Here is a 20,920-nt window from a genome sequence, read left to right as displayed (position 1 = left end):
TACTGGATTTTGTGACTTACTTCACTTCATTCAATGTTGAATTGACAATCTGACAGCAGCCACATAAAGGTTAGTCTCTCAGACTTCCACAGAATATTTTGTTCTGCCAGCTTTATCACTGGAAAAGATGACACTTCTTTGCATCCACATCCATAACGTGTACCCCCAATTAGAGTCTCTTGAATCTAAATCAAATAGGTGAGACTACTTTGACATAGTAATATGCTGTCAGTCATTTTGTATGCAAGTCTTTTATGCTGAATCAAACATTTTATCACAAGACAGAGGTTTTGTATATCAGTGTCTTCCCTGCTTTCATGATGTGAATAATTGCATAATTCTTTACCTCATTTATTAAGACTTAAAATAGAGTTTTAGAAGCTCTTTTATTTTCATTTAGTTAATACAGTTTTCAAGCCTCAGAAACTGTCTTAATTTCCAACCTGATTTAGTCATGGCCAATTTCCATTTTATTTTCTTACGTTATTCTTTAAATAGCTGTTGTTTGACACCCCCACCCCACCCCCGCTGCCTGTCTTCTCTGTGTTATAAACTCTCCAGAAGCTGTGCTTACCTGTTCTGCTAGATATTAACAACTTAGCTAACTTAAAGAAGAAGATTAAGGTAGTGTGTTCAGAAGCACTGTGTTACATTTTAGGACTTGTTTAAAGTTCTTCTGTGTTAAGACTCCCTGCTTAGGACCTTCCAGGAACAACCACAAGAAGTTGGTGGCATATTCACTTTTATCAGTGAGTGCTCAAGCTACTTTGCACAACTGGCTGAAGTTGTTTAGGAATCACTGCTGATGATATTCTGTTGCACCAGGCTACTCAAAGGGATGGGGGCAGGCTACTGCTGTTACCAAATGTACAGTGCAATAACAAAGGGGCAGATTGCATTCCTCAGTACGGGACATTTATGTATCTCATCAGCTCATTCAGCAGCCAGTATGCCCTTGCAGGAGTCCAGTATGAATGTATGAGGTGCCATGTAGACTGCGGCACTATGTATCCAAATACACTTAAAAGTGTAGCTTTTATGGGGTATGATTTTTCCTTATAGAAAGACACTTGTATCTCATAGTACCTTTTATTATCACAAATTAGCACAAACTTCACACACACTGATGGCAAGCACTTTTTCTTTTGAAGTTCAGAAACAGGCAGCAAAACCTGCCTCTATCTAACACAGTATTTTGGTTTATATTGCACACTGATTACTGCAAAGCAGCCATTGTACTGACAAACGCTCTCAGATACTGGATTTGTTATAGAGTAAGCCACAAAACTTGTGAAATTACCACACTCGGTATGACAGCTGGTGATTATTTACACACAGCCAATTAAACCAAGTAAGGACAAGCACCACAGGAAAACCTACTGTGAACTGCAGTAAATTATTTTTTTCCTGCTCTCTGATGTACTGAATTATGTCACCTCTGTCGAAGAAGATGCTTCTGTCAGTAGGAAAGGAAGGGATCAGCTATTGCACTGCTTTTGTGTTTGAGTACAGACATAAGCTATGGTATACAATGTATGTCTATTAGCCTGACCTGAGTGTTGAGTCCAATACAGTACACCATGCCTAAAAGAGTACCTGACAAGTTCCTAAAAGGAAAGACAAAAATTTATTAGTTACATAAATGTAGCAATTTCAGCTCGGAAACAGTTCCAGTTACAATACAATAGCAATTGCAATAAATAACATTTTCTAGAAACAGGTTCCTAATATAAGTTCTGTAATAACTCACCCATCCACCCACAGGGAGAAGTGCTTCCATACAGAGACAAACTACAGATTTGCAGCTCATCTGCACTTGATTCATAGCCTGTGCAAGAATTATTTGCCTTTGCTGCCTCCTTTTTAAAATTTAATTCTAAACTTTTTATTTCTCTCCTTTGCCTTGGGGAGTTCAGGATATAAAAGGAACGTGAAACGGGTTTTTCTTTGCTGCAGAAATATGGGATTAATATTCTAGATAGGATCAATGATAAGCAATAACTGATATTAAGAAACGAATTCACCTCTCTATCCCATTTTCCTTCTTCTAGAGGAATGTTTACCTCTCTCAAACCTCAAATAAATGGCAGAAGACTACACTAAATGTCATTTTATTACCACCATCCCAAAGCTCCATCTGACTACTGCCCATTAGCAGTATACTGGGGGGGAAAACTAATTTCACTTAAGGCTAAAAGCAGAAACAGGACATTTGCCTAAACTCAATTATTTCAAGACCATCAGAATATTTAAGGAAAGTGTGCATCCAGCACAGAGAACACATGCACCCACTCACTCTCTCTCTGTTAAGTTCACACACTGTTAAGTTCCTTGTATGTGTGCACACTTCTGTTTGCCCACAGAGACCAAGAAAAGCAAAATTGATACCCTATAAGCAAACAGCTGTCAGCACAAAACAGATGCCTGAACACTACTTATATGTGATGTATCTGACAGAGGGAGAGAAGACCTGAACAAGAAAAACCTGATTCTTGTACTTGTTTTACTAGAGAATCGACCTTTAGTTTTAGGGTTTGGTTTGGGTTTTTGTTTTGGGGTTTTTATTTGGTTGGTTTTTTTGGTTTGGTTGGTTGGGTTTCGGTTTTTTTGTTTGGTTGTTTTTTTGGTTTGGTTTTTTTTTTTTTTTTATTTTTCATAAAAAGATGTCTGAATTTTAATTCCTTGAAAGAACAACCTCCTAGCCTTTGGCACTGACTTTAAACATAAAATAAACCCAAAACATATAAAGTGACTGATCTTACAAAACTGATGGATGCTGCTGACTGCACCGCCATGTCCTAAAAGGTAAATTTATAGATAAAGGCACACTGGAGAGAGTATTTAGCAGAAGCATTAATGGCAGCATGGCAAATACAAAGTTGAAACTGCTTAAGCAACTTGTTTGCTTGTTTAAAAATGCATGTGTCCATGAGCACGATTCCTGCTGGAACATTCTGGGAAGTTGTGCAGAATGGATTAAGCCCAACATTTGAATTTCAAATGAAAAAAAAATCAGTATTTTGAGTGGGCCTTAACTTTATTCAGGAATACTTTAAAGTAAACACTGCATTATTACGTTAACACATCTGGAGCAGAAACTGAAAGACATCAGAAGCTGACCTTGCTTTTATTGACCAAGTTATTTAAAAATATATATACATATACACACACACTCTCAAGAAGGGGGAGAGTGTGATAAAGTAGATTTGTTTCAATAAATATGCTAAACCCCCCATACACAGAGTTGAAATTGGTTTCTGAAGAAAGCAAATCATACCATTTATACTGCACCTTGCTGGTGGGTATGGGAAAAATCATAGACAACACCTGCGCTAGCCCTTTTTAGCTCTTCACAGTCTCTCCCTCCACGATGACTCCTGCAGCCACACAAAGCTCTTCAGAGAAATGCAGGGCTGGGCACAGGATAAGTATTCCTCAGTGCTGTATTAGTAGCCTTATGGACTCTTGCTGGCTGCATTTGAGAATCAAAGGTATGAAACAAGTTATGAGTGTGCCGTGTTGCTGCAACTTTTGACTACTGATTCCTTCCAACCTAGTTGCCCAACTCCATTAACAAGAGAAGCACAGAAGCCCCAGTGTTCAACTCAGCTACTCTGGTCTCTCAGACTTCTAAGAAGAGATGGAGAAAGCCCTAAAATTCTCCACTAAATTATTCTTCATGATGGAGATGGGCTATATACCCTCCCTGAGCCTTCTATGCTGCTCCCCTTGATCTCTATACTGTTTCGTCCTTCTCCAATATTGGGTTCTCTACTTCTGGACTAAAACCAAAAAAACTCTCTCCAAAATGCTCCCAGAGGAATGTTTTCTCCATTGAAACACATCATTCCTCCATCTCAGCCCAAGACTCCAGCACATCAGTAGAGTACCCCCAGGAAAAGCTGACGTCATGGCTAAATAGTACCACTGACACAGATGTCCCCACCAAGTGAGGCTTATGTATAAAAGCCAGGTCTTCAGTTTGGGATTTTAAGGACAGTATTGTGGGGGCATGATTTTAAAGCCTAACAAGCAGGCTGTGAAGAAATTATCCAGACTGTGAACAGGATTTTAAGAACTTCAATACACCTACCCTTGCCAAAAACCTGAAAGGATCTCTTTAGGTCAACACATCCAGTCACTGAACAGCCACAGAGGAAGAAGCAAAACAGTTTAATGTTCAAGCTAAAACCTTGTTCAGTACCAATTCCCATGACAATGAAGGTAAGTGTTGAACCTCCTGCTTCACACACGGTATTTGCCACAAGCATTTCACTACACAAGTGCCTGGCACGTTCTTTAACTGAGCACTAAGGCTGACAGATGAAAACTTGTCTCGGCTGAGTGTTTAGTCTTAGAAGGTTCAGAGCTCCTCAAAAGTGATGTCTAAGCAAAAGGTTGCTTGAGATGCTTAAAATGCTTCTGAAGGTGCTACAGTTTCCTGGATGGACACGGCATAGATAAAGCACTTTCACCATTACAGAATCAGCCTAAGGCTGGACTTTCCTGTAGACATCATACCTCCTATGAAAATACAGGGGAAAACTTTCTCTAAAACAAAACAAAGACATTTCCACCTCATGAAAAAGAATTCCCTAGAAAAGAATTTCCACCCTAGAAAAAGAATTCACAAAGCACAGTCAGATAAACACAATGCACTAAAAATGCACTTTGTGTTTCCATCCTGAACTGAAAATTAAGATGGAGTCTGTGGCCACATATTACTCTCTATAGTTGTAATGGAATTTATCTATATTGGCTTTTGCTGTTATAAACCACACTGCTTCTCCAAGAGAGTGCTAGGAGCACAGGACATGAATCGATATGCCATTGTTAGTTATCACAGTCTGTAGCACAACAGCCCTGGTTAATTTTGTAGCAGTGACATAGAAAAAAGAAGTTCAGACAAACATTCAGCATGGAACATGGAAGAAATAAGATGTGCTTTTCCTTGTTCCTATAATGGTGACAAGAGGAGTTAGTGGACCATCTAATCTTTCTTCCTTCATTCTTCCTTCCTCTACCTGTGTTAAAAATTTACCCTTTCATCTGCAATTAATTGATAATTTAGGAAGCTTTTGGTTCTAGAAAAAACAGAGGTGAGCCAACATGTTTCAGATGTGTTGCACCAGCATGTTCTGTGCTTTTACCCTCATTCAGTTATCTGTCTTTGGAGCTGTAGTTGAAGGAAACTCCATTTCTGATGGATCCATTCATAAGTGTTCTAGGATTCTCTCTTTCAATCTTTTCTCTGCTGAAGATAGTGTCCTGATCACTGTCAAACTCTGACTCAGAGACCATCAGACTGGAGTTGTGCTCTGTACTTCTGTGTTTTATACCTGACAATAAAAAAGCAAAACAAACTCATTAGAAAGATTTTACTTTTTAGTAATAACTAACCACCACTGTCCCTGCTGTGATATGAAAAGTAAGTGAAAACCTTCTCTGCAGTGTAATGTAACAGCATGTACCACTGCCACTATCAATATAAAAACTGGCCTAAGAACTATCACATACTGTCGGGCAGATACTCTTCTGACTTCACTACAGGCCTATCAGTTTATGGCTCTGAAATCTGAATATATGCATTTAAATTTGAAACAATTAGATTATCTTAGTACATACCTAATGTACTTTTAATAGCTTAAATCTGGAAATTAGTCTGTCTACTCAAGTGTCTTATTAACACAAGTGGGAATGAAAGGTCATGGTTTCTACAGAAATGTTATCTCTGTCTTTCTAGGAAAGCAATTTCTCAGGATGATTTTAATTCCTTGGTTTCCAACACTTCCCCTGCTAAAAACTGGAATTTAAGGAAATCAAAATATATGTAAACAGCAGCTGAAGTCTACTGAGGTTTAACAGGGCACTTATAGGTCAGGAAGGAACTGCTGGGCAGCAATAAAAACAGCTCCAAATTAAAGCATGTGCAGAGGAGAAAAAGTTACATAGAGAATGTCTGTGGGACAATAAAATGTTCTAAATTAAGATTAACTAAGAAGCTCAGAGCAGTGGCTGAGCCCAAGGCTTCATACAAGAAATGAAGCAATTCCCCTCTAGCCACTCCATTGTCTGACTCTGCCATTTCCAGACTTTTAGGCCAGCTTCTGGGCTCCTCCTGACTACAGCTGTGAATTCAGACACATTGACTGTACGCTCGGTGGATGAGTTCACAGTTTATCATATAGCACTTACCGTATTTGGGTCGTAGTTCCATTCTCTCCTGCTCATCTATGTTATCTAGGATGGTATATTTTGTTTTCCTTCTTATCTTTGTCCTCTTTCTGCTAGAAAGGAAGTTACCACAAAGACATGTAATTCTCATGTACACACATAAATCTGGTCCTTTTGATACACATAGCTATATACCCTGATATACACAGTGTCACTGTACTTTCTCACCTCCACTTTAAAATAGTTGTTCCAGTTTATACCTGCATAAAGCAACTGTACAATCTGGACAAGACAGCATAGTTTATTTTCTCTCTGATATACAAAGATGAAGAAAGTAAGACAAATTCATTTGCTTTCCTAGGCCACAGGGGTTCAGTTTGTTCAGTTTCAACATAGTTACTACAGACAAGGCAGACATATATTCATTTGCCCTACAGTTCACAGTGAAGCCACTTTACTGCTCAGACAACATTACAGCAACAGCCAGCCGCTTGGCCTCCCCTCTATGGTCTTCTAAAAAAAAAAATAGAATTCATTTGGCAACTCAAAGTCTTTAAAACCTCCAAAACTCCAGTCAAATCTTAGGACTACAGTGTACTTTTCCCTGTAGTTTCCCCAAAGCAAAGGGAATCTCTTGCCATTCTGTCCTGTGCAGCATTTCCTTCCCCTTTTTCACATGGATCTGTATCAACCAGCCCTGACTCTCTGGCACAAGCAACATGAGGACAAAGGACAAAAGCAGCTGAACTAATAAAGAATCCCTTTATCATCAAATCTACACAAGCCTGTGAGGCTCCACAGTGTGGGGGTGGAGTGGGACACACTTTACTATCTAAAGTTTTCTACTAACAGCACTGTTCCTTCAACCACAAAAAGAAATCGGCATCAACTCCCACACATCCTTTATATACTGCAAAAAGTTGAAAATATGGAAAGATTTTGACAGCATTTTATTTTTACTAACACCTGAACAAGCTATCTATTTGCTGAGCCATTTGGGCTGCAGCAGAAACACTTGCTCTAGTGACAGAACTTGCAGGGGCCTGTCACTTGAAAGAGAATTTCTTATCAGCTCACCGGCAAAGACTGGAGGGAGGGCAGAAAGGGAAACAACATACAGTAGTAGATAGAATTGTTTAAGGAAAGAGGAAGCAAGATGTCTGCATAACTGAGATCGCTGGAGTACTCCTTGCCTGTTAGCCACATGCAGCCCACCTACCCACCCTTCCTGTCCAGGGGAAAGAGCAGACTGGGAGCAGATCCTTTCCCATGGCCTAGAACATTCCATTATCAGTGAGTGACCTTCAGGGTGTGCCTCTTTTTTGTTAGCATAGAGTACCTGGAGGACTTGGAGACTGTGAAGATCTGCAGTATACTCTCAGCATTTTGACATTAATTATCACTTCATACGAATGATACTGCAACATTAGCTTTTTGGTTTTTTTAATGTAGAGGAGCACAGAGACACAAATGGATACTCTTTTTTTCAACAAAAGCGTGTCTCTACAGAAACAGCTACAGGAAGCTCCTCACATGTCTGAAAAGAATTCACTGGTTTAGTGCTAAGGACTGGACTAAAATATGGCAGTTTTTGCATATACCCCATCAAAAAGAAACACAAATCATGTACCTCTTGCAGCAGCAGATGCAGAACCAGGCAAGCCCTACCATGACCACAATCAAAATAAAAACAGATACAGTCACATAGAGTATACTCCACTCTGAAAAAAGAAACACAACGGTGCTTTGTAAAGTCATGAATAATTTCTAATACAAACCCTATTAAAATAACCAATTCTGAGAAATGGGGAGTGCCAACAGGAAGTTAGGAAAACTCAGCACATTCATATTCTCAGAAGAATTCCTAAAAACTCTTAAGCTTTAAGACTGAAAGTGCATGTTAGAAAATTTTCTTCCACTCTAATATCTTTTACCATCCAAAGATTTCTGAAGTCTATGTGAGTACTGAAAGTCCTGCAAAGGGGCATGGCTACCACCTCAGTTATCATTCTCTAACTGAAATAAACATAGGTGTACTCTAGGTCTGGCTTTAAAAGAGCAGTAGTGCTTTAAAAAAAGCAGCTGAATAGAGATAGATCTTTCTACCTGCATACTTACATTTATAAATCCATGAAAACAGAAGGATATAGAGAGATGTGCAATAATGTGAACTCCAACATGTGTATGATCACTATTTTCAGTGTTATTATTACACTATGGAATAGCACAGCAGGGCTGCAGGAGGTCCTAGCCTCAGGCTTAAAACCTAGCACCCTCTTTGGGTTGTCATTAAGTCTTTGTTTACTACATAGCCCATGGTTACTTAATGGCTTGTACTAAGCTCCTTATGAGCGTTTATAGATTTACTTGAAGACTAGTGCATTGCTCAGCAAATGTCTCCAAGCCTGCACAGTACTTAGAGAGTTGAGCTTTATTTCAACTTAAGTAGAAGACAAATTAAATTTAAATTTTAGTTTTTTGAAATAGAGAATTTAAGCTGATAAATTAGATGTGCCATAGAATATAGACAGGATGATGCTGGTGAACCTAAATTGCGTCTCCTAGAAGCAACAGGCAAACTGAAAGAAACAGTGGAATTAATCATGCTAAGAAAATGAGGTTCTAAAGGTGACAATATTGGTCAGTCCAGAACACTGATGTCTTCTTTGCTTAGATCAGATCACACTTCTGGCACAGAAGCATCAACCACCCACTCAGAGAATCTAAGTTGCTGTCTCTTTTACAGCTTTGCAACACTCCTACTCAAAGGCTTTCCAGTGCCCATGTTATTCAACAATCCCTCCAACTGGCCCCAAATTGTTGCAAAATTTCTCTCCCGTGAGAAAATTTTCACATATTTTTCATCAGATAGTGATTCTTTTTAAAATTTAAACTTTTAAAATATTTTAAATAAAGGCTACTACTGCCAAGACATTGTAATTTCAGGAAATTATTCAAATATCTTTCTACAGAAATGTACTGCTGGGCCGGAAAACAGAGACCGTTTTAGTCCTCCCTCAACATCTACCTCCTAAGTATTCCCCATTCTGAGAGCAAATAATCAACAGTCGCAAGACTACGAGTTACTCTTAAAATACATTCCACAACACCAAACTCACCACAATTACTCTCTCCATCATTTAGATAACGATGTATCAAGTTTTCCATCCACAGCTGGTAGCAAATGCAGCGCTTTGTTATGGGGTCACAGTGCCCATGTCCAGAGCATTTCAAAAGACAGGCTACAAACAAAACCAAACGTGGGTCACTTGTGTAAATGGACAACTTGTCATGCATCCTTTTTGGGCGAAAGCATCAATTCATTATAAGAAACCCTAGTGGCCTATCTATATTGAAAATATTAGAAGACTAGGTTATAACACAGCAGTCACCCGACCATTCTGCCTGATACTTGCAGACAAGAACAAATTAGGTTACCAGCCTATTTACTGAACACTATAAGCTCTGAAGGAACCAGAGACATGAAACATATCTATATTATGGCTATACTGAATTTTGCCCATCTTCCAAGAAAAGATGTTATGTAAGGTATCCTTATCCTCATTCTCCAGGCCTTCCTGATGCAGACCAGATTAAGATGTACTTTTGCCTGCTGTCACAGATGATGTCTTTTAAAAGAACACAAGTAACTGGCACCAGTTTTCCACAAATCATGAAACATTTTAAGTATTGTCTTCAACATTATCTTTTGGAAAGCTACACCCAAGCCCAGACACCAGATGGCAGACAGAAGGCCTTCATGCACTGTTTCCAGGCACTGTGTTAGCCAAATGCATGCAGAGTTCCAAGATGAGCAAGCACGGTACAAAACACACCAGCCGTGTCAACTCGCAGGACTTTAAAGAGCAGGAAGTCAGCCTTCTGTTTCAAGAGCTGCACGTGCAGAGTTCTTGAGACATCTGATGCCTTGATCACCGTGGAAGGATGCCCGTTCTGCACGTAGAACACAACTGCGGTGCTGCAGAAAGAAGGTCATGACTGCTGTCAAAGATCACTTTTGTCAGGCATTCAGTAATAAAAGTATAAAGGCATATATAGCCTTTAGTTTTGTTTCTGGAAAGCAAATGTCACCACTGATAAAGATTTGGGAATTCTGTCCATGGATCAGTCAACTCCATTCAAATGACACAGACTTCATTCTGAGCTTGGAGCACCAGCAGTTCTTTGGCTTCTCAGTTTCACAGAAGAAATGTGAGGACAACAGCAAATGTAATTCCCTTCTTGGTCCTCCTGACTTCTGCTTTAAGAAGTACATATACATTTTGCTTTCTCCACCCTCATGCAGAACCTGTCATAAAGTGCTCTGAAGCAATTTCACTAACTTTAGGAAACCGAATTAAATAGGAGAAAAAGCTCAGAAGCAAGGGATACAGAGACTTCATATGGAAGCCCTCTTCCCCCATCATCCACAACTTACAAGTTGGGTGGTGTTGATCTCATCCTGTATCAGACACTTCAGGGAACATTTTAATTTAAAACGCTGTTATTAAAAATATCATAGCTATAAATGGTAGATTTTCCAAACTGTGTTTTTAAATTTTAAGAGGTTCCCCTAGAGCTAAATAAACACCAAAATGGGCTTTAAATTGCCAAGTAGTTAACAGGAAGGAATTTAAAGGTAACTCATGTCAACATGAGTTGGGTTCTGTGGGCATGCACAGCCATCTCTAGCTCTCTACAGCAGGTGGAGAGGGTATTTCTACTTCAAAGTAAAATGCCACATGTAGGAGTACCCACTGTGGAGTTTCCTCTGCAAAAAATGGGTTTTCATTACCAGTCACCTGGGAAAATGATTATAAAATATTAAAAATATCGAAACCTTAGAGAAGAAGTAGAAACAAAATGGTTTGATCAAATAGAGTTGGAACCTTATTTTGAAATACAATACTTGCTTCACTGTGAGAAAGTCTCTCTGTTTCGCTCTGTCCAGCATTTTGAAAAAATAGCAGCACTTTAGGGAACAAAGACACTGAAATATATATCCATGCACTTTCTCTAAAGGAAAAAAATAAAAAAATCTATACAGAAAAAGTTTGATTTTTTTTTAAACAAAATACTTCAGTTCTAGACCTCCACAGAGCTTATTTCATCGATTTTCTACCGCAGAAGACATTCACCTCTTAAAGTACATTCTGTTGAGAAGTACAGCATTTTTTGTCATCTTACAAAAGATTATTTTGCAACTAATTATGAGCTGTGAAAGAGGCAAAGAAAATCACAAATCTTTCAGGTACAGGAGGATATCTTTGTACCTTATATCTGAGTAGGCTTGTATCTTCTGAACTTTGATATCTGAATCCAAAACATTCAGCAATACAGCCAGCTGTCTCACCAGAGTGTCCTTCTGCTGTTCACTCAGCTGTCCCACTCCAACCTGCAGAATCAGCTCCACCAGACCATTCCTTTTGGGATCTGACAGAAGAAGAACATACTATTCTTTCAGAGCCTGGCAAATATTTCAGTACCAACTGAAGACAACATGCAGTACTTGAAAGTATTTATTAATACTATATTTTCCTGTATAAGACCTGTATCACTGAAAAGCCAACTCTTTCATGTTCTTAAAAAAGTACTTAGCCTATATTGTCACATTCCCTCTGAAACAAACCAATCTCATCAATTGAAATAAGAGTACTTCAGGGTGCACTTCAGTTCAGCATTTACATATTTCTGTGCAGAATAGCAACTTCTGCTCCCCTTAAAGTCAGAGGTAAGCATTAGGTGAGTCTAATTACTGAGTTCCCTGCTACTTATTTACTGCTGGTTATCACTCAGGAAAAGAGAGCCAAAGATGAACTTGTATGTCTGAGAATGGCAAATCTGAGAAATATCAGATATGTTTACTCTTACAAACTGAGGGTTCTGTTAAATAGTAACTGGACTTCTAGAGTGCCTTGCAAAGAAAAGAAACTTCACAGTTATCCAGTGAGAATCACGACCCAATTATTATGACTACATTCAACAATAAAGTGAGGAACAGAAAATCACTGCCCAGGAGTCAGACAAGCAAAAAAACTGAAGCTTCGACTTCCATCATATAGCTATTCATCCTGCATTTGAAAACAAGTCTATAATACAAGCAATATCAAACCATGAAAAGACAGTTTACGTCTCCCTAACATTCTCTGAGGACTGCTTTTTTCCTTCAGGAGGAAAGAAGAAAAACAGACATAAAGCCACACTATCAATCATCAAACACACATCTGCAGCATTTGTACCTAGACTTAATGTTTAGCTCCCATCTCTTTCTACTGGCCAAACAGATTACAGTCAGAAAAAAAGAAACAAAAACCTACAATGAATGAAGAGGAATAAAAGCCTAATGAAAATATTAACTAGAAAGTATAATTTTCATTTATTGATGCTCCCACTAAGGTGATTGTAGCAGTTAAGAATCCTGACATGTCAACTTCTAACACACTCAGGCCTATTCAGAGAACAATAAGGTAGGAAGAGAAAGACCTGTTTGCTTTGAGAGAATCTTGTCAACATCTAAATAAATAAGTGAAAAGGAGAACAAAGATGTGGTATTCACAACGTATCGATGACCTTTTAATTCTCATACCAGGCCGCACTTCAACAGTTGCTGAATCAACATCTGAGTCTCCTTTAGCATCCGTCACTTTCAAGTGGAAAGTATAGGTTCCTTCCACCAGATTAGTTAGCTGCAGTACTGCCTCGTGGTCCGAGCCATGGATCACATCCTGCAAAAAAAAGGTACTGGAATAATTACACCCTAAGGGAAAGCTGCAGGTTTGACTATCAAGTCGGCTATCCGGTACGACAGTGTGAGTTCTTGCTTTGACTTTCCGGACAAATGTGACCTACCCATAGTTTATAGCAGAGTAAGGACAGTTTGGAAGTGAAAGTTAATGAGGATGTCTGCACAGTATGGATATTTTCATTAAAAATACCCCAGAAAGAACAGCTGAAAATCTGAAGAACTCATTTGCTTGAAAATTCGAGACAGTTACATTATTATTTCTCTATTTTATACCACTATCCTTAGTTCTGCTTTTTTAACTCTTAATTTCCTTTCCTCCGAGTTCATGTATTTTCAACTATCAACTCTGCCAGCTGTATTTAAGCTAAGCCTCTTCAATCCTTACACACTCATGTGAATTGCCTCAAGAAGCTTTGTTTGGATTTTGCTGTTTCTCCTCTCTCAGCACTTGCTGATTTTTCAGTATCTTCCTGAGTGCAAAGAACTGTCCACAACACTTTGTGAGATAGGGAAAACAAGTTATCCCAGGTTTAGTAGGACATATAAATTTCAGTTTATCATGAGGTATTTCTGCTTTCTGCCTCTCTCAGAGAGCAGACTCCTCTGCCCTAATGACCCAGGCTATTCACCATGGTCTGCCAAGCAAGGTATCTACACATCTAGCATCAAATACCATTTTTATCTTAAACTGCAAGTTTTACCTCATCTGGTATCAGACATGATCCCTTAGTCTTTATCAGTACTTCTTGTTCTCTCAGATCCTTACTCCTCTGGAACAGCTGGATTTCAGATGATTTTTCTCTCTAACACATTAGCTTGATACTATCAGCAATTACTCTGAGACACAGCTTTATTCTTCTGTCTCAAGTCTTTCCCAACTAAGTCCACATTGCTGCAGTGCTCTTCCTTAGCTATCATCTTCTCTAGCTGTACTGAAAATATCACAACCCCCTTGAACTACAGCATTAGAGAGAGCAGGGGAGACAAACCAGAACACCATACATCACAGCATCTTATGAGTCACACCTGCTCTCCTGGCTGCAATGACATTACATGAATAACAAAAGCAGAATTTGACTCATTACAACCCTCAAGAAACTCACCCCAGCTGCTGGGCTTTGACCGTCCCGAATCCACAAATATGACACAATCCCCTGGTCATCAGCAGATCTTGAGCCATCCAAGGTAACAGAGTTATTTGGAAGCACGAGAACATGTTTCCCACCAGCGTGCGCCCGAGGTGGACTGTTGTTTTCTAGCCACAAAAATAGTGGAGCATAAGGATTTGCTTTCAAAACATGAGAAATGTGACCTGTCATTGCCAATACACCCACACTCCAATTCTTTACCTGATAATTACAGACAATAACAACACAACCTCATGTTAAAGCTACAGGGAAAGGATGAGTGGGTATACAAAATTTGGCTTCAGAATTATTACAGTCTAACAAAAGCACAGCTGCACCATGAGGAGAAAGATCTTTTTCAAAAAGAATTGTGGGATATTCTATTTAGAGTCTCACAATAACTTAAGCATCAGATCTTCTCAGTCAAACAAAAAAATTTTCTACCTACTTAGAAACAAGGCCCAGCATGAGGTCACCATGCTGGGATATTTCCATCTGGAGAATCACTTATTATCCAGTAGAAGCTTGTGCAAGAACTTATATCTTCATAATGCCTGTATTTAGGCAATCAGGAAATTTAAGGGTAAATCTAGTTCTCACTGCTTACCACTAGCAGTGAGATTAAGGCACACATTGGGCACATGGCAAAAAAAAAAAGCCAGAGAAACAGAAACATGCTCTCTTTCCAGAAACCAGACATCACTGACTTTTCTTTAGAACACAACTGATAAGAGAGAGATCCAGTAACCTGTGGGGCTGAGTGAAATACCTCACTGGACATAATTAGTTGGAGATAAATAATTCAATATTGGGCACATCTCAAGGGCCTTGGCTATAACTCTATTCTTTAGAACAGCAGAGAGTTTTCTGTGATACAAGGGATTTGTCTCTTTCAAATAAAAGCAGTTGACTAAACTTGGTTATTGGAAAACTAAGTCTTTTTAATACTGAACCTGTGACTGTAGACAAAACATACTGTGGCTACACTTCACACCACAAATGAGACCATAAAACACATTTGGGCAGAGCTGTTGCCACGTATTTCTAATTAAACACCTAAATGAAACTCTGAAATGGTTCAAGCAATGATGCATATGGGTAAAACAAAGTCCAGCTTCTTCTTGAAGAGGCACAAAGGTCAGGGCAATCCCAAGCTCAAGTGCAAGTTGGGCAGAGAATGGACTGAGAGCAGCTCTGAGGAGAAAGACTTGGGGGTGTTGGCTGACAAGAAGTTCAAAATGATCCAGCAATGTCCACTTGCAGCCAAGAAAGCCAACCATATCCTGGGCTATTGCTGAAGAGAGCACAACCCTGGAAGTGTTCAAGGCCAGGCTGAACAGGGCTTTGAGCAACCTGGTCTCATGGAAGGTATCCCAGCCCACAGCAAGATGGTTGGGACTAGATGATCTTTATGGTCCCTTCCAACCCAAAATAGTCTATGATTCTATCATTATCCTAAAGCCTCTTCCACCACATGCATGTTGGGGAAAAAAACACACAAAGACCCCAAATCACCAAAACCCCACACCACAGCAGCTGTTTTCCTCTCTCTAAAAAAAACCCAAAAAAACAAAAAAACAAACAAACAAAAAAAAACCAAACAAAAAAAAACAAACAAAAAAAAACCACAAAAAAACCCCCAAAACAAAACAACAAAAAAAAACCAAAACAAACAAACAAACAAAAAAAACCAAAAACAAACAAACAAACAAAAAAAAACCCCAACAACAAAAAAAACCAAACCAAAAACCAGGTCTCTTACTACTAAATTTTTAAGTGGAGATAGGTTCACTGAGATGTCGCTTCTTGGAGGTTACTGAAAATCCACAGTAAAACTGCTTTTCTGCTCAAAGCATAACTTCAAAAATAAAATAAAAATGTATCTTCTTAGTGATGTAAACATATCACTGTCAACAATATTAATTTGGAACATTTTTATTACAAATAATTTTGCATATATTGAACTTTAAAATATCTTGCAGCAAACAAAATTAATTCTGCCAGTCACTTACAATACTACTTTATTACAGAACAGCAGACAAATCTTACTGAACACCCTCGAAATACGACAACAAATATATTATAACTGTTCTGATTTCCTTTACATTCTGTCAGCAATTGCATTAACTGGCAAGCTGCCCACCATATCCTAAGACACAGAAACAAGGCTTCCCTGCCTTCGAGGCTTACCTTCCTTCACAGTTATAGACAGCACAGATGCACTGCTTAAGCCCTGCTGGTCTTTCACAGTCAGCCTGAAGCGATAGGTACCAACTTGAAGACCCGTCACAGTTGCTATTGCTTTGTCATCATTTTCCATCTGTACAGAGCTTGGTCCACTGAAACAAAACATGTCAGAAAAATAATCCTGCATAGCCAGCCAAACATTTGTTCGGCAGCACTGCTCATGCCATTTGCTTTTATTTTATAGCACTGATGGCTAAAGAACTATATGAGACGCTAGTTTAGTTCAGAGAATGCATAAATGCATTTTTTCGAGGCATTCAAAGCACGCAAGCACCACATACCCAGTTATAAAAAGAGTAGAAAATGCACCCCAAAAGTTCAATCTCACCACTATACTATTCCATGGGAGCATGCAGATGATATTGCTCTAAGAGCCACTCACAATATGTACTGGCTGCCAGCAGACCTCTTCCTGTATGAGGTATGATGCTTGCATGAGCTAATAGCTTGTCCTTTTATTAAGGATCAGATAGATTTGCACATAAACATACAAACTTTTGTAGAACATTTTCAATCATCACTCAAGACTGCTTTAGTCAGTCATTACTGAAAGTTCAGGATAAAGTGACTGTCAATTTACTTTATTATTCAAAAAACAAGTAACTGAGAAACTCTTGTTCATCTAAGCACTAATGGGAAAACTTCGTATATTACAGGGGGGTACCCAAGCCTGCTGCTTTCTTTTTAAACAGGAGACACAGAAATTCCTGTCATTTTTTCTTAATTTTATAAAAGTAGGCCTCAAAATGACACATTGCAAAACATACACAGAGGTTGCCTAAGCTTTTCAAGTTGAACTTAAAATTACTATTTCTTACCCTATTACCACCCAAGTGGGAAGGTCCCGAAAGCAATTCCCAAACAGTGCATCACCCAACACAACTGCATAAGAGACTCTAAACACTTTCACTTTGTTCTCTATTTTATTGGAGATTAGTAAAATCTCTAGATACCTGATATTTTCCCAATGATAGAAGACAATGCCTTGGTCATCTTGGCTTTTGCTTCCATCCAGTGTAGCACTTTCTACTGGGAAGGTCAATTCTTTGTCAGGGCCAGCCACTGCTACTGGAGGACTGTTATTTTCTGCAAAATAATATTTAGTGTATGACATTTGCTATGTAGTCACTGGCAAGCCTTTCCAATCAGAGGGAAGATTTTACACAGAATATTTTATTAAAGAATTGATATATTGGCTCTAAAGGCACAAATCACAAGTATAACATGCACGAGCCAGCAGGTAGCAGAGATCAGCTCTGCAACAAGCCAAATACCACAGCAAATACTTCCCCTTTGCACTGCAGGCACAGTCACACTCCCAAAAATTTTGCTGCATGCTCAGTGCATTATATGAAATGTTACATAACAGGAGTGGTGGGGTATTCTCATGGTCCTACTGCTCCATCTCTTTCAAAACCTCTCACTTGGTTCTTTGCCCTCAAAGAAGATACTGACCTGTGTTTTCTGCTGCTCAAGGTCAGCACGACGCCACCAACTTAATGCCAGTTCAGACCCTTTGAAGATTTAGTGCAAAAACATGTAACCTGTTATTCTGTTTTCAGCCTCTGCTTTTGTGGCATGGTAAAACTAGCAATGCTGCCACTTTCCTGGGTATTTATTTGCCTTTAGGCCTGACTTCAGCAATAGCATCTTTCTAGCTCCACACTATAGCAGGTCTTAAAGGCACCACCACACACTGTACTTCCAATTTACGTTCTTGATTTCTGCAGTAAATGCCCACTGTAAAGTTGTGCCGGAAGAGATCATCTACAAAAAAGATATTTATTAAGCAACAAAAGGAAGATAAAACATTGCCCCGTGGTGGAATGTGAAACCTTCACATTGGCAGAAAAGAACACTTTGGATGTAGTAGGCAAACATGTTACAAAAAGAAAAGGTATTAAAAAAAAAAATCTCATGAGGCCTGGACCATTTGCGCTCATTCATCTCTTGGCTCCCAAAACTAAACAAGCATTTGAAAGATACAGCTTTTGAAAACTCCTTGCTTGACACTTTTCCTTAGAAAGCACAATGTAATTCTGGTGAGAATTCAAATCACACAAGGACTCTTGCACAAGAACTGCACAACAATAAGAAAACTGAGCAAAGCACTGATTGATACTCTGAACAGTTGTGGTGGTTTGAGCCCCCCCCTCCCGGAGGGGGGCTGGAAGTGGTTGGTCCCAGGTGAGTTTCTGATGTGGGACCAATCGGAGCTGTTTTTCGCCCCTGTGAAATTAGGATATTACAACAGCCGGAAGGAAGTTGTTGGCAGTGTGAGAGAGATTCGGAGCCATGAGGTGAGAGGAGAGAGGCCTGCGGGCCCCTTGCAGGGGGCCAGGCCCTCTCTCCCCCCTGGCCGGGCTGCAGGGAGCCCAGGACAGTATTGAAACTGAACCGGGTGCTGTGGCCAAAGGCTAGGGGGCTTTTCCCCCCACTGCCCAGGAGAGGCGGTGGCGTGGACTTGAGAGGCCAGCCAGGGGGTTGGAGCTAGCCCTCCCCACCCCAGGAGGCAGGTGAGGCATTAGAGCTGAGCCAGAGATGGGCTGAGGGGTGGTTCGGAGCCAGAGAAGCAGCTGCGATCATACAGAGATGGAAAAACTCCAGGCAGAGGAGAGAGACTGACGCAGTCTCGCTGCTACCTTCTCCCCCCCCATAATGACGGGGGAGGTAGCGACCTTGAGCTGAGACTGAAGCAATGAGAGACGGGCCGAGGGGCTCGGAGGAGGCTCTACACGAAGTTTGGGTAGGGGCAGCCAAAAACCAAAGGAGGAATGCGGGAGGGAGGAATGCCTCCCTGTGACATGTGGAAGCTGAGCTGATGCAGCAGCTGGAACAGAGAGAAGGCAAATCAAGCAGGCTTTTTCTGGGTAAGGACTTTTGGTGAAAAGTATTTGGGGTATAAAAAACTGAGCAAGACCCAGAAACCCTGCAACCTGGAGAGGAAAGAGCGAACATCTACTCTCTGGGAGAAACTTTCACGAACCAGGGAGAAAGGACTCAAAGCTGATTCCCTGGACCTCGTGATGAAGACCTGGTAAAGCAAATGTTCCTCTGCAGTCCAGGAAGAGACCTCAGCAGAAGCCGAGGAGCTGGTGGGGGTGCAAAAGACCCCTTCCCCAATACCCCAATGAGAGAGACTTCAGCTATCGCCCTGAAGGTTTTTCTTCTGAACTGATGTGGGAGGACCCCCAGGGGTGGTAGAGATTGTATTAGTACTGTGTATTTATTTGCTTTTTAGTTTCTATAATATTTATTGTGTTAGTAATAAATTTTGATACAATTTCCCCATGCTGAGTTGTGCCTCTCTGAAACCTTCTCTCTCTTGCATTGAGGTAAATTGTGGGGGAGCTTGGAAATTGGATATTTTTGAGGTCAAACCTCCACAACAGCTTTCAAAACAAATTTTGTAGGACATTAAACCGAAGACCTACAATTTAGCTTTTAGAAGCATTTAAACAGATCTCTGTGCAGGTAGCCTTACACCATCAGGCTGGTGTGAGCCCTCAGGATCACCACCTGGACTTTTATAATTCTACACTTGTTTTAACTGTCTGCTTTGACAGAAAACAGAGGTGGAAGAGTCCTTGATGCAGGGATAGCAGACATCCCTGCAGTGTGGGGACATAAGACACTGGAAAATAGTGCTAAGGCATTGGGCTGGCCCACCCCAGAGGTGCCTGCAGGTGACTTACCAGGCTGCACGATGAGTGTGACCTCAGCCGTGGACCGCTGCCTTGCAGAGTCTGTGACAGTCAGCTGAAACGTGTAATCTCCTTCCTGCATTGCAGATAACTGGAGGTACGGTGTCCGCACTCCCTTCACAGCATTTGTGAAGACAGAGCATGAGATAAAACAGGAGTGTTCATGGATAATGAAAGGTCTTACAGAGCAAATGTGAGGGAAAAAAATGTTTTAATTCATAAATACGGTGTTTGAGCAACACTTTGAGCACCTTGCAGACAAAGGGGAGGCTTAAAATTTGGTGCACAGATGGATGTAATGTGTTCATGATTGCAACTGTCCCTACCAAACCTAGAGAAATAACTACAGACAATAAATCCTACTTTCTCCTGCTGGTACAATTATTGCATTATTTCTGAACAACAATAATTCTCAATCAGGAAATTAAACACTAATGAAAATTCCTATAGCTCATTACATCTCCTTAGGGATATTTTGAAAACAAACATCATGACATTTGTTAATATTTATAAAGATTGTTAAACGCAAAATCAGAATTGAACCCAGAAAGACAGGCTTATGAGGAAAAAAACATATCAAACAAGATAAATCTGTCCTGAGTTTACTCTTTGAGAAGTATTAGCTGATACCTATATAAGCTCATAAAATGACTGGGCCCAGCTATAGGTCTTTTTTCTAATAAAATGAACATTCGTGGCATCTCTCACATGGGGAATAACAAATCACAATGCAATTACGTTTGGGGGGTTTTTTGGACAAAGATGATAATGAGAACTAAGGGACTTGATAAACTATTAACTAATCAGCATTTTAACAATGGATACCACATCAGAGACCAGCATCCTCTGGAACAGGTCCAGAGAAGAGCCATGAAGATAGATCAGGGCGCTGGAGCACCTCTCCTATGAAAAAAGGCAGGAAG

General features: G+C 39.9%; 1 protein-coding gene across 7 annotated transcripts in view; it reads right to left on the bottom strand.

Moving 5' to 3' along the window:
* Window positions 1-1,073: 1,073 nt before the first annotated feature.
* Window positions 1,074-20,920, bottom strand: part of KIAA0319 (KIAA0319 ortholog) — a 58,252-nt gene continuing 38,405 nt past the window's right edge. For 3 of the 7 annotated variants that reach the window (XM_027734139.2, XM_027734138.2, XM_027734137.2), the window contains 11 exons: window positions 19,989-20,112; window positions 17,247-17,379; window positions 16,237-16,385; window positions 14,023-14,174; window positions 12,761-12,899; window positions 11,448-11,607; window positions 10,011-10,153; window positions 9,294-9,416; window positions 7,805-7,895; window positions 6,196-6,287; window positions 1,076-5,339 (listed from right to left, as the gene is read on the bottom strand). In XM_027734139.2, the coding sequence (XP_027589940.2) occupies window positions 5,161-5,339; window positions 6,196-6,287; window positions 7,805-7,895; window positions 9,294-9,416; window positions 10,011-10,153; window positions 11,448-11,607; window positions 12,761-12,899; window positions 14,023-14,174; window positions 16,237-16,385; window positions 17,247-17,379; window positions 19,989-20,112 (1,485 nt within the window). In that variant the 3' untranslated portion in view covers window positions 1,076-5,160. Of the gene's footprint in view, window positions 5,340-6,195; window positions 6,288-7,804; window positions 7,896-9,293; window positions 9,417-10,010; window positions 10,154-11,447; window positions 11,608-12,760; window positions 12,900-14,022; window positions 14,175-16,236; window positions 16,386-17,246; window positions 17,380-19,988; window positions 20,113-20,920 lie in introns of all 7 variants that reach the window. The other 4 variants (XM_027734140.2, XM_027734142.2, XM_027734143.2 and 1 more) reach the window with 4 other exon arrangements.

The sequence above is a fragment of the Pipra filicauda genome, unplaced genomic scaffold (assembly GCF_003945595.2).
Source record: "Pipra filicauda isolate LSUMZ 115617 unplaced genomic scaffold, ASM394559v2 scaffold526_size363937_pilon, whole genome shotgun sequence".
Lineage (NCBI taxonomy): Eukaryota > Metazoa > Chordata > Aves > Passeriformes > Pipridae > Pipra > Pipra filicauda.
This window is presented reverse-complemented; position numbering and strand designations above follow the sequence as displayed.